Genomic DNA, 14311 nt, shown 5'->3' with positions numbered 1-14311 from the left:
GCTCAGAGCAGGACATCTGATAAGACAGCAAACTAGTTTATGTGGCCATAATATAATTCCACCTCGACTCCTGAGGGCAAATTCTTGAAGTTATTTTTATTGCTATAACAAAAACAATAAAACACCCACAAAGAAACCCCAAACCATCCACCAAACACATTTTTAAAAAAAGAGAAACAAGATGCATGCTCTATATACAACAAAGCCTGTTATAGTATTGCTTACTATCACTTCTAAATCATTTGATCCTAAAAATGAGTTAAACCGCAGTGTTTTCTGATATTAATTTATTGCAAAATGAAATATCTTGGAAGGATAACATCCTGCATTGTCAGCAATACCTTAGTTTCTCTTTCAGTTTCAAAACCAATGAAATCACTTGGTTAAAATAAGCACTTTTTTTTCCCTTAGTTACAGGTAGATAAAGTACACAAAACAAAAAGCACCTCCAATAGAAGACTGGCACTACTGTGCACTGAAGTGGGAACAGCAGACACTTTGATTATTTGCAAGAATATACCACTTGATATTATTAGAGACAGGAATTAAAGTGCATCAGAATCAACTAAAAACACAAGAGGTATACCGTGATTGGTTTAATCCTGTCAAGGTATTAGCATTTGCAACTTTCTGCTAACAAGTTATGTATAATCAGTTCTGTCCACAGGTCAAAACCCAAAAGGATAAAAAATACTTGCTTCCATTTAATAACAATTTACTGCTTACTTACTGCAGCAACACATTTACTGCTTGCTTACTACAGCACAGTACACTATCAGTAAGTCATCATTTGATACCCAAGTTCACCAGCTATATTTTCTCTCATTTTTATTAAATAGAAATGAGCTTCAACATTGTGGGAGACTCCACCTGCATTCAGGACTACTAAACAAAATGCTGAGATGTGTTCCCACAGGAAAGTTGTCTGTGTAACCCACACTGTGGAACTTTTTTCAAGCTACTTGAGTTACTGCTTGTAGATTAGATAAGGAATACTTGCATGAAATTTTATGGCTACAGATAAGGGAATGATGGTGAGATATCAGGTGACAGCATTTTCTATCTTTCTTGTACCCCATGCTAAGAATCCCAGTGTATTAATCTTCAATCTCAAACTGACATCTTCAAGCTAAAGCTTAGAACTTTCTCACTGGAAGGAAAAACTACAACAAGAATTAGTAACAAGTTGATTGGTCAAAAATTATAATGCAAGACCTACATTACAGAAATTCAGAGAAAAGACAATGGATGCTATTTAGTAATACAGATTAGTTTTGAAATATTCAATTCCAAGTTTATATTTATTTCAGCAACTAAAAAGATCATATTCATGACCTTCAAAAGTTCTCTGCATCTGAAGTGGAGAAATAGCAGAAAGGAATGTGCCTGACAAATTTGAAAAAAAAAAATCAGTATAAAGACTGTATGTAAGAGAGAAAGTAGCTTTAGAGGGATCTATTATTCTACTTTCAGAAATTAACAACTTGACTATTTCTTTGCTACCCTAAAAGCAGCACTGGAAATGTTTTCCTTATATATAAAGAGACTCATGTGACACAAGCCAAGTAAATATTGATTTTACTATAGATGAGCTAGGAGCAGAAGTTAAAACATTCTGTGCAGACCATTGAAATTATGAATTGCTTTAAAAATATTTCGCATTACAAGGTATTAAACCAGCTAAGAACCTTTTAAAATAATCTGAAGCTTAAAATGATTGAGCTATACAATTTTAGCAGGGGAAAAATATAGCTGAAAAGCAACACTAAAAGGCCAGACTTCAGCAGCTCAGGAAGCCAAGCAGGATGCTCTCTTTCAACCCAAAGCAGGCAGTCCTGAAGCCTTGATACTGGGGGACAGCTCAGGGGCAACCCTTTAAAAGCACTGGGCTGGAACCAGTCACCAACACAAGAGAGGACCGGTAGAGACAACATCTCTTTAAGAAGTTAGCCTCACAGCTATAAAACTCCATGCACTCCTTCTAGCCAGTTTACCAGAACAATGACAAATACATGATCTGTGACGTGGTCGTGGTTCTACTACCTGCCCAGCTCTACTCACATCCCAGGCATATAACTGAATGTTGCACCTGTATACTGTAAGTTGGTATATCTCAGGCCCTGATTTCAAGTTAATCAGATCCAGAACAGTTAAGCCTAAGCAATATTTTATCTCAATAAAGAGGAGATATATAACTGCAGTACAAAACGTACACTGTAGTCAAATGCAGCAAGACAGATACAATCATCTTGCTTCCATCTGCATTTGCAATACTAAATGATCTTTTATCTGTCAAATATTACCAAGGGCTGTCAGTGCACACTGTTGCGTGCCAGGTTTGATTGGGGCAGACACAAGGGAAAATCTGTTGACTGCCATCCTGCACAGCAGAGAACTCAGACAGCACACTCCCTAATTTCTACAGTGAACCCTTGAACCGTTTGCTGCTTTTCTGAACACTTAGATAGAAATTCATCTCAGTACGTAACAAGTGTCAGAGTAAATGCATCTCCTTGCCCCACAGCACAAGCCCATTTTTTTACTCGCTGGAAGGATCAGCCAGGGAATTATTGCAATTTGCTTTCTCAGCCTCTTGCTTAGTGAAGATTAGGGCGCACTCCACCCAGACGCCACACAAATGAGGTCACATAGCAGACCACACTGCTGCCAATTCCTGCCCTATTCATCAGGGACGGGGGCAGGAAGCATATGGAGCTCTCAAGTTAAGGGTCACACCATTTCAGTGAAAACATAAAAGTGGACCAGTGGCAGATTATTCACCGGTCGATGGAACATGGTTTCTCCGTATGGCAGAAGTGAGTCACAGGCACCACTCTGTCCAACACAATGCAGAGGGGCACAGACTGCATCCAGAAACAAAACACTCCCCTACAGTTTACAAAAAGGACTGTACTACAAGACAATAGAAAACTTTCCAGTTTTTCAGTATGTGTGTACATTTAATAGTTTAATTTACATAAGAAGAGGGTTTTTTAAGTCTTTCAGATCATGAAAATCAGTTCAGGTGAAGACCCAAAAGGCAACTATATAATATGATGACATGACTATGTAACCTGTTTTTATCCACAACTACACTGTATTTCAGAACACATCCTTCATCACATGCCACCAAAGACAACATATACCATTTTCAGATGTTTAAAAGCCAGAGTTGTTTAAAATCAAACAGATTTGAGGTCCAGCATGGCTCTACTAAGCAACTAACTAACCCAGAGCTTATAGTAATATGAATACCATAAGTATTATTTTGACTGTTGTAACCACTTGTGTGTTCTCATAAATAACTTCAAGTTGCTATCAGTGCATATATCTTCTGGGAACACAGATTAATTCCTTCCCACCTGAAAGGAAGTTTTCCACTTGTAGGCTAGTGCTCCTGGGATTTCCATAGGGAGACTATTGGAGCAAGAAGGAAGACATAAATGGTAACAGAAACTAAATGCAGAGTTTTGAAAGATATGCTCTCAAACTATCCACCTGCAAAATGTCTCAGTCATGTCATTGCCAATACTGTCTACTGCAATTAAAAAAATAAGACTCATTCCATTACTGGGGTGGCGGCCACACAATTAGTTCACACAATAAAATGTAAATTGATCTCTTGCTTCTGTTGACAACTGTGTGAATAAAATAACAAAACAATATCTAGCGGCATAATGCTAAGATGCTTTATTGGCTTCAGGAGTTGACATTTTATGGAAATAGTGCCACAAGGCAACCTCTTTCAGAAGGCTTCACAGAACTGGCATCTTTTTCTGCCTCCATAATATAGGTTAAGTAGCCTCCCTGCAAATGACAGGGTGGCATCCATCTGAGTAATGAGGTAATTGAGGTTAAAAAATTATTTAAGAAAACAATCACATGAAATACTGCTACAAAAGTGGAGTATGTATATATAAATAAAAAATAGCCCAATCATTTCCTTGGAACAGTTTTAGAAGTTTTCCTGGAAGAATATAAATTATCTCCCATGACATAGAACAGTAATGAAGAAAGCCCATTTGTTTGAACAGGTGAAGATATTAGAAGATCCCTTCTTTTTTCCCCTCCCAGACAAAGAGCAAGCTTTGGTTCCAGTTAGGCTCCAGCAGCCTACCAGTGCCACCACACTCCCAGCACCTATCATCAACTTGAGAGCTTAAGAGATTATTAAGAGAGATTAGACATTTATAAAGGACATCCTATTATATGAGCTAAATTATTTAGTATGTTTTAGGCCATAAACCAATCTCTGACTAAACATGTTCATGTCTTTTAGGCTTCTGAGGACAGAAGAGACTCTTATCCATTTTGGTTTCACCTAAACTAATTCATTTACATTCAAAGCCTTTATCAGATGAGCTTCAATCCCCCTTCCTCCAGTCCCTTCAATTCTCACAGCAAGCAGACAAACAAAGCTGCACCTCTGCTGACACTGCAATATTTACTGGGCAGTAATCACCCCTAAAATTTTCTAGCCAGAGAGCTGCACACAAGGTGCTTCCTAAACTTCTCAAAACTCTCCCTGTTATTTATATTCTGGATTTCTGTGAGAAGCAAAGGACATGAAAAAACAATTACACAAACATCCCCTCCCAACTTCTCCACCCATTTTTTCCCTGCTTGAGTATTTCCAGTACTGGCTATAACATCAGTCCCAAGTTTATGCTCTTCTAAAAATATAACAATAAAAGAAGAAAGGAAAAAATCCAAGAAATATTCCTAAAAAACCCACAGCAATACACACAGAGCCAGAACAAACATTTTCCCCAAAAAACAGCTCAGGTGAAAAACCAAGCAGACTGATTTTATCCTGCTTCTAACCTTCCAAGAGTGATCAACTGCAGCTGTCTCACATTAGTGGACTGAATACACGCAGACTTTGAAGAACACCAGATCTCTCCAATCTATAATTTACTGAGCTCTCCAGAGTCAGTCAAAAGCAACTCCACTCACATTACTGAGTTTTCTTGACATTTTTGTCAGTTTTAACAGAGTTTGGACTGAGCCACACAGGAAAAGTTTCTGCTCTCAACTAAACTGGCTTATATCCAAATCCAACACATTGTTCTAGAAGCAAACATACATGAGACCAGAGACCAAGCCCATCATTTTATTCTAAAGTTGGCCATGACACTGATACACAGTAGGAGGATTTTTGTTTCTCTTTCTAAAAACCCATATCTAGACTTCAGCTTTGTACCAAAAAAACCTGCATCAAAAGTCAAGTCAAAGAGACTAAATTAATTCTCTATTATCAGCAGGGTCTGCATCCGTGAAGTTCTGACACCAATTCACAAAATAAACAGCCCACATCTGTCACTGAATCTAAACAGCATATTCATAGGTACTAGGAATCCTCAAATTGTCTTTTCCTTGCCAGTCTATGTTATTTGGCCCTAGTCACAAAACAGCAGAAGAGACAATACACGAAATTTCAACTGGAATGGGTAAGCAAAGATGGCAGAAAGAAAAAGAAAGACTAATATTCCCAATTTCTTCTCTTCCAAAGCACCCCTCCACAAAACATATTCTTTCCAAATCACAGGAAATATTGTTCTCTTGAAATACCACCAAAAAGGGGAGAAAAGCCTGTGAGGGATAAAGGAGCTGCTATAAGCATATACATTCAAAAGTCCCAGAAGACACAGTAAGCAGAACTGTAAAGAATCAAAATAATTAAATACTGAAATCACTGTAACTTAAATAGTTTAAGAAAATAGGCAGCATTAAGACTTTCAATCAGACAGACCAGCAATAAAATTTATGCCACATTATGCTTATGTTATAGGTGAAAGGGAAGCCATGACACAAGCATTACCAACAGGATCTTGTGGCTGCAGGTGTGACGCAGTCAGAGCTCACACAGCACTTACAATGGAGCAGCGCCACAGAAAACAGTTTTCCCTGTTCAGTTTCCTGCCATGCCTTCCACAGTCTGTTAGTTAGCGCAGACTAACTTTAACAAAGCAGCTTGCATCACATGTAGAAGATAAAAACAGACCCACGTTGCTGGATCTCTTCATCTACCACAGCCTTCAGAACACAGGTAAGCACTCACCCAGCGGAGGGTAACGGGTCTGCCTGTTGGTATCCCGAGGTGCAGCAACCTTGTACTTTTTCCACACAACTTTCTTGGCTGTTTGAACACTCATGATCAAGCTCACTCTTTGAATAACAGGAAAGCGAAGATGCAGAGGAAGTACACGCTAGTACCCATTCAAGAACTGCATGCTGGGACTCAAAGGGGAGGGAAGCGCTGGTTTTCCTCAGAGGGCTCGACACATTCAGCCGCACAGTGACTGACAAAACCAGTCAGGAAACAAACCTTTTAAAAGGCTGCACGTAAACAAGTAATGGACTCCAAGCTAATTGAGATTTGTTTTCTCTTTAAAAACATATGAATATGCTGCTTTGATAGGTCACCCTAGCTTTCAGAGAACCAGAATATTAAATTCACCAGAAAGTAGGTGGCAATTTTTCCTTTTCTGTTCCAATTAACCTGTCTGGTCAAATACTATGCTCATTTTAAAAATTCTAAGTATTTTTAGCCTTTACTTTGCAACAAGTTTGCAGTATCACCGTAACACCTTTTCCACACATTTGACAGAATGTGAAACCCGAACAACTGTTCTAACAACCTTTCAAAACAACACAAGAGATTTTAAATACAGCATTTCAGCATAAAAAGGAAGTTCTACAAATAAACTCCAAGTCAAAAATTACAAATCCTGATTAGGCATGCCCTTTCCACTGTGCAGTAATTCCAAATAGGACAGAGCACAGAAAAGTAAAGCATAAGGTTAGTAATGCAAGGCTATGATAGCATCAGTTATTTTACAAGTAGGCCTTTAAACTGTGCTTACCACCAGCACAGAAAACAAATCCAGTCTCTCTATCTTCAAAATACTGCTGCCAACTTCATAACCAAATTAAGCAGACTACAGATTCTGTAGTTATGAAAGACATACAACTCCAGATTGAACACTTTAGGATATTGAATTGTACCAAATTCTGATAGTCACAACAAAGTAATACAAGAAGAGATTAACTGTAACACATAACTACAAGCCTATGACAAGAGAGGAGAATTCTAAACAGCACAATTGGTTTCAAAAGCAAATAGATGCTGCTTGATTTGCTTGTCTTATTGTACTATGCTATCAAATAACTGCTCTAAATACTGCTCTTATCTGTCCGTTAATACTCAGTTGGAACAGTTTACTGTGTCACACGCAAGACACTATTTGGGGGAGGGGAGGAGGGGGAAACCGAGATCAGATTTTTCTTTAAATTTTTGTGGGCCAGGAATTGGTCTTAGTTTTGTGGGTTGGAAGTTTTTTCCAATTTTAAGAATTCCTCAAAGTTGAAGGCTGAAAGACTTCACACAAAGGGAGTTTTGTTTCCGTGAATAAAGGCAACCATACATTCAGGGGGCTAAATTAGACGTTTGTATCCAAACATTTCTGTGAACCACGCAAACAAGAGCAACATGTAATAAAAGAGCAACGAGGTAATAAAAGCTTTAAAGCTAGAATTTTTATTTTAGAAACAAACATGGATGTATTTTGCCATAGTAAATACAAATATAAACCTTACTGTGCTAAGCACTTCACAAGCACAAAATAAAAAGATGCTGCCAACTTCACCAAACTATGCAAATTAGCAGACAGCCACGCATGTATGCCAGAAGTCTTAGTAACAGCAGCAGAGCTTCCTTTTTTGCTCAAAAAAGGGGAAAAAAAAAAAAAAGCTTTCCTTTTTGATGAGACTGGTCCAAATTCCCTAAGAATGCTCTCCTGTTGACCCAATACCTCATCTCACCTTGGTCCCTGCCACTCCAAGGTAAGGCCCATCCACATTTGCTAAGACCAAAGAATAAGCACAAGTTTCAGGAGTCAGCTACTTTGTTACAATATTTCCCACTTCTCAAAAAAGAAAGGGTTAAACACCAATCTCAGACTCCATCAGTCCCTTGAACTTAAACGTGAAGCTATAAGAGGGGCTGGAGAGAACCACTGATGCACCAGAGCTTCCAGAGAAGCTCAGCTCAAGCTCTGCGTTGCCATCAGCAGCTACAGCAGTACATTAGAGAAACTGCTTTTACCTAACAGCAAGTTTTACCTTGAAAATCCAGCATTTCAGTAAGAATACACACTGAGAATATTTATTAAGAGGGGTTTGTTGTTTGTTTGTTAAACATAGTGCATCTCTTGCCTAAATGGAGATATCACTTCACATCAGAACCCACCTGCAAAGAAGTTAGCTTTAGGATGGCATGAATATTATTTTAAGAAAAATTCTAAAAAGTGAAGCTATGGCCTCTGCCAAAATCTGAAGTACTGCGTGTGAAATCCATGTGTTAATCACAAAAGCTGATAAGCAAAAGAGAAATATAAACTTCTGGGCAAAGTAATCTTTGAAGAAGGCAAAAGAAGATTTTTTTGCTTTTCTAAACAAACATAAGAGTTCAACATACTAGCATACTCTCTACCCATAAACCACTTCATTCATTAAAAGATGGTCTTATTCCTACTACTATTGAATTCAATAGGCCATTTATTTAGCAGCTCTCTGACTGGAGTACATGCTCTCTTCTATTCTCTCTGGTGTTGACAGCAGTAATCAAATTTTGTACATACCACTGGCCCTATTATAGTTCAACAGCAGCTGGCTGCCTGCCTAGTCTTCTTATCATGTATGATAAAAAAGACCAGCCAAACAGACCAGCTGAAACCACGGTTGGAAGACAGAAGTGAAGCCTAACTAGATGACCAATAAGTAGAAATCACATCTTTTTATGCTTGCCCATGTATAACAAAGCATAAAGAACAAGGCTTCACTCAAAACATGACAAGTCCGCTTTAACAGTTTTCAGAAGGACTGGAGCTTAGGTGGCAATTCAGTCCTTGTTGAAGAGGAGGTCTGAATGTCATACTTCATACATGAAACACTCCCTCAGCTATAGCTCTGTCCATGCAGCAGGGAACAGAAAAGCACAGAGGCAGGGGGTGGAAAGGAAAAAAAAGAGTGGCAAACGCCCAGATAACTGTACCCATTCATTTGAAGGTGAGCTCATAAATGCTCAAGATCACTTCTCTGTCACAGCCCCAGCACCCACGAAGTCAGTACTGGGCTCAGAGCAAAATTAAAATTCACAGAGGCAAATAACAATGGGAGCAGAGGGCAACATCCTTTAATTATAAAAATTCCCTGTATGCAAGACAATCTAGAATGAGATTGGTTTCCATTTCTTCTTTGCCTTCTGGAAGCCTTCCAAGAGTCTTGAATGCCTTGAATCTGAGAAGAGGAAACGGTCTTCTTTTTCACAGCCTGCCTCCTTCCAGATTTGTTCCAAGTAGGCCCTGGTTAACCATGCTCTGAACTTCCACTCTTCCAGATAAGTCATTAGAGAAAGGCTGTTTTTTTACAGCAGAGGAAAAAACAAACCTCAGGACATCTTATGGGAGCAGAATAAGGAGGTATGGAGTCTCTCCTTTGCCTTCTTTCTCCATCACACACAAGCCAAGAGCCTCCTCCTTCCTAGATGAGGAGCACATTCTTTAGCAGGGTTCCTGTGCTACCTGTTTAGTCCTACCCTTTATAACACTGCTATAATGAGCATCTTGTTAAGCATTTCTCATGCTGTGGGACATTAACACCCCATAATTTTGTTCAGGATGTTTTAATTCGCCACAACGACATGACAGGACTTTTTTTTTTTGCTGGCTAGACAAACATGTTTTGAATTACTAGACCACACAATACTTGTTTGAGCAAGCAAACAAGAAAGCTTCAAGGCAATGCTAAGGAGAAGGATGGTGAAAAGGCAGCAGGAACTTGAACATAAAGTAATGTTTCAAGTGCCTGCTGCATTTTTATGGAAACTGATTATGAGTTTAATCTCTACTTCCAGGAAACCCACAGCACCAGCAACTTCAGATGGATAACAAGGAGTTTTTAGCATTTCTATTGAAACCTCCTTTCACACAGCAGGTTCATGTCAACATAAAGTTTTCTCCTGAAAAGGGAATTAGCAACACAGTAAATGCCCTCGCTAATGTGGAAGAGGAACAGAGTTTTGAGTATGGCAGCTATTGGAGCACTGCAGTACAGATAACATAGATATTCTCCCAGTGCTCACGCAGGCAGCTGCAACACAAACCCTTCCAGCATGCAGCACCTTGGCCATGCTGTACTTGACACACGGTTCTTGAGCACATCAGTCTTCCAAAAACAGTGGCTTGTGGCTGCCACAAATAACCAACTCCTCTTGCAAAAGAAATATTAGTAGTAACTTCAGATAAATTGTAATACCTTTCAAGAATCACCATAATTTTAGTCACTCTTTTTAAAGTTCCTCTTAGAGCTTCCCTTTTCCTCTTGTATAGATATAAGGGAATATTTTGAACGTAAATACTGAGAAAACCTGTGGAGCACATCAGTCTTCCAAAAGCATTGTTTACATTATAATCATACCCATGAAACCCAACCACAACACAACCAGCAACTGCTTTTTACAAAACATCCTGAGCCACCTGTTTCCAGCAGCCCAAAAAAGTGACAGCAGGTCCACAGGAGAAGTAGGAGCCTTGTGTATTTTGCTTATCATTTAAAATGCTGAGCACACCTTCCAAAACAAGGTTGCTTGCCTATTCATGGGCAACATTATAAAACAAATCCCAGTCAATCCGTGACAGATGCACAGCTCAACACTTGTGTGTTTGTATGCTGCTGTATAACGTGTATTTCAGCAGGAGCCCTGGCATTGAGCCCTGAGTGACAGTACTGGAACCCAAGCACAAGAGAGGGACCATCTCTTGAGCTGCTCCAGCTCCTCCGACCAGTAATCCTGGTGGTTTACAGTTCTCAAAACCACTGGTCCTGCTGCAGCAGGACAGACTGAGAAGCCTGAGTTCAACCCGGCAGCCAAGCAGCTGTTAAGAGCCACTGGTGAGCAACTACACCCAGGACAGAGCACAGTCCTCAACACACTCCACAGCATCAGGAACTGCTGCAGAAAAAGGCACTGCCTTTAAAAAACATTTCATTCTTTTGCCCTTCACATGCTAGAACAGAATCCAAAGCTTTGGAAGCAATGGTTTTGGCAAGCATGTAAATAAAATAATTTACTTGTACTCTTTCCTGTCACTCATTTTGTAAATGTCTGTTTGTACCTCCAAGAACAAATATGTCAAAGCTTCCTTCTAAATCACACAGGGATTTTTTTTTTCTTATAAAGTATATTCTGATACACTCTTTTCAAACTCTTCCAGCTTTCCCCATGCAGACCACACAGGGTTGTGCATTGGTATTTGCCACAAGATGGGTAGAGGGGAAGGACAGAATGTGAGGAAGCTGGGAGAGCAGCTCTGGAGCAAGCACATGTCCCTCCACTTGCCAAAGCTTTCAGGCCTTCACTGAGGACACCTCTACCAGCTAAGGTTGCAACCACAACCCTCATCCTGAAAGCTAAACCCCTTATTTCCTATCACAGGAGGAGGAGGAGGGGAGATAATCACAGTTAAATATATTACGGGTGCATTTCAAGAGTGGCAAAGCCTGAGAGATGACTGCATTCATGGTTAGCAGGGCGCCACCAATAACTGCAGCTCCAAACATCTAGAAGTCTGCTTTTCTTCTTTTAATGCCCTGTAACAATGCATGGGTGATCAGATAGCACCCTCTAAGAAATTAACTCTCCAGCTGTACCATTTAGAGCTATTTATTTGCATACTGACACTGAGCTGTCACAAGTACACACATTACTAATCTTTTTATAAGTAGCATTCAATTTCTTCCACCCAGACAGTCTACTTCCCTTCCCGTTTGCAACAATGTATTTTATTCATCCTTTTACACAACAAAAAGCCACAAAGGACAAAGAGTATGTGCAGAGCTGCTCTGCCTTCTACAAAGAACTTCTTACTGAAGTTCTTTGGACTTTCCAGTTACCATGCTGGGGATGGGGAGTTTTGCTCACCTCAAAGAGGGATCTGCAGAAAGCCTGCATTAGGAGCCCCAAGTCTCCCCACTCCTTCCCTGAACAGCCAGAGGACTGGAGAGAGCTCCCTAAACTAAACAGGCTGTCTTTTCCTAGTTCAGAAAGCTAAAAAAAAAAAAAAAAAAAAAAAAAAAAAAAAAAAAAAAAAAAAAAATCAGTAAGAAACTATCAAGGCACCCTAAAACTAAGAAAAATAAAACAAAGTCTGTTCCCTATGGTTATATAGCTGATTGTAGGCAGCTCAGGAACAGCCTTCCTATAAGCAGTTTCTTGTCCATTAGGAAATTTTGAGAAATACATACAAGAAGTTTGACTTGTTTGTGTTGACTGGAGTCAAGTCTATTAAGAATAAATACAGCAATTATTGGGAGAGGACAATTACACAGACAAGACAAATGCATCCCCATCTAAACTCCCCACTCCTCAGAGGACAAACCTGTCTCCTACCAAGACCCAAGACAAGCATCCCTCTTTCCAAAATAGGTGCTCTTATCAGAGTCAAAAAAACCAAAAAAAAACAAACAACAACAACAACAACAACAACAACAAAACAATCACACATCAACCCAAACTACATCTACTCAGCTCAGTACAAGAAAGCTGCACTGGGTATTCAGGACTCAGCACAGCAACACAGCACACAGCTCGGGTGCATACACCCAGCCCATTGTCCTGGAGCAGCCCCATGGCCCCTGGGGACCACATACTGCCCAGTTTGATGAGGGCAGGCATAGCACTGTTCCTTCTGCATGATGCCAGAACAATAACTTACAATTTTCTAAACTACAGAAACCCATTTAAAATTGCCAACACTGCTGCCACTGTATGAGCCTTTATTTTCATGGAAGACATCTTTACCAAAATAAATTAAAAAAAAAGAAAAAAAAAGAAATCACACAAAACATACTCCAGTTCAATCCTCTTTAAAGCCTCCATTTAACTGCAGACTACTACACCACTTGTTAATTTGTCCCAATAGTTAAATTTGCACTCACTGCTAAAAGCTTACACAGCATTCACAACCTTTAGCCACTGGTCTCCTTTTAATAGCTACAAATTGCAAATCATTGAGTTACTAGTATTACCAAGACTGCAACAAGGCCAGAGAATATATTTCAGTAGATAGTCCAACATTCAGATGGTTTAGTATGGCAGGTATAACACTACAAAGTATTAAAAAAAAAAAGTCATTACATCACATTGTACATCATTAAAACTATTGTTGAAACTAATGGCCTTCTTTTTCCCCTTCCTCACCAATTAGCACAGCAAGAAAAAGAATGAGGTAAAACCACATTCTTTGTTAATATTTAAATACTGAACCTACTGGAACCTGCAAAATAACTGATTAATAAACTACTCTGAGGCTGAGGTCAGTTTACAGAGGACCATCATGCAGCAGCTATGGCAACACAGAACCACCACGCTGCACTGCCAACCAGCAATGGGAAACATAAGAATAAAGAGCAAAGCAACAAACAGCATCAACCTGCTTCCGTATGGCCACAGAAGCAGAATTAAAGCTCTCAGAGGGAGGGCTCTTCAGTTTAGCACAGCATTTCTGTGTATCAAGGGACTGGGGAAGGAAAAGACTGTGTAAAAGAGACAAAGCACATGGCACAACAGAACTGTTACCTAAAGAAAGAAAAGACCCACCACCGTTAGTAGAGATGTGGTGGAAAGAGGACCAGGCAATGGTAAGCAGCTGAGGGGTGGTAGCTGATTCAGTTTTGCAAGTCAGCAAAAGGTTGCGTGTTTACACCCTCACTTGTTTTCAAGAAATTTTCAGCAAGCTTTCTGTGTGTATACTTTGCAGGCTTCTGCCAGGTCAAATAGAAAACACTGGGCTCAGTCATTTAAGCTCGTGTGCAGAGGAGTAATTACCAAAGCTCCACTAGACAGAAGGATTGCATTCTTTTATTCTTCAAATGCCACCACCCACTCAGATATGATATTAAAACTCTCAGAAACCCTGTAAGCAAATCCAGCAAACACTGTGCAGACGTTAGCCTGCAATCACACAGTACCCATCTCATACTCCATCTGTACCTCTCAGAGTGCTGTGGTAGAACAACCAACTCCGCTACTGCTGCCTCCACCAGAATGGCTTTTGTCACCAACGTAACCAAGTGTTTGCTGGATTTAAAGCTTAAATCATGTGAAGGCTGAGATAGAGGTCACAGGTACAGTATGTTCCAAAAAATCTTTCTGTGCAAGGTTGACTGGTAAATCACACACTCCCAAGCCAGAAAAAAGAAGCCCCAAAACTAAACTCCTATTTCACAATTACTGTGATGCAACACATGC

General features: G+C 39.7%; 1 protein-coding gene across 4 annotated transcripts in view; it reads right to left on the bottom strand.

Annotated features, from left to right (window-relative positions):
- Positions 1-14311, bottom strand: part of UTRN (utrophin) — a 368451-nt gene that overhangs the window by 328417 nt on the left and 25723 nt on the right. For 3 of the 4 annotated variants that reach the window (XM_017813716.1, XM_017813719.1, XM_017813717.1), the window contains exon 1: positions 6062-6174. The exons of the other annotated variant lie outside the window; for it this stretch is intronic. In XM_017813716.1, the coding sequence (XP_017669205.1) occupies positions 6062-6155 (94 nt within the window). In that variant the 5' untranslated portion in view covers positions 6156-6174. Of the gene's footprint in view, positions 1-6061; positions 6175-14311 lie in introns of those variants that run through there. 4 annotated transcript variants of the gene reach the window in all.

Source organism: Lepidothrix coronata, unplaced genomic scaffold (genome assembly GCF_001604755.1).
Source record: "Lepidothrix coronata isolate B3197 unplaced genomic scaffold, Lepidothrix_coronata-1.0 Scaffold42, whole genome shotgun sequence".
Taxonomy (NCBI): Eukaryota; Metazoa; Chordata; class Aves; order Passeriformes; family Pipridae; genus Lepidothrix; species Lepidothrix coronata.
Note: the sequence above shows the minus strand (reverse complement) of the source record. Positions and strands in the feature narration are given on the sequence as shown.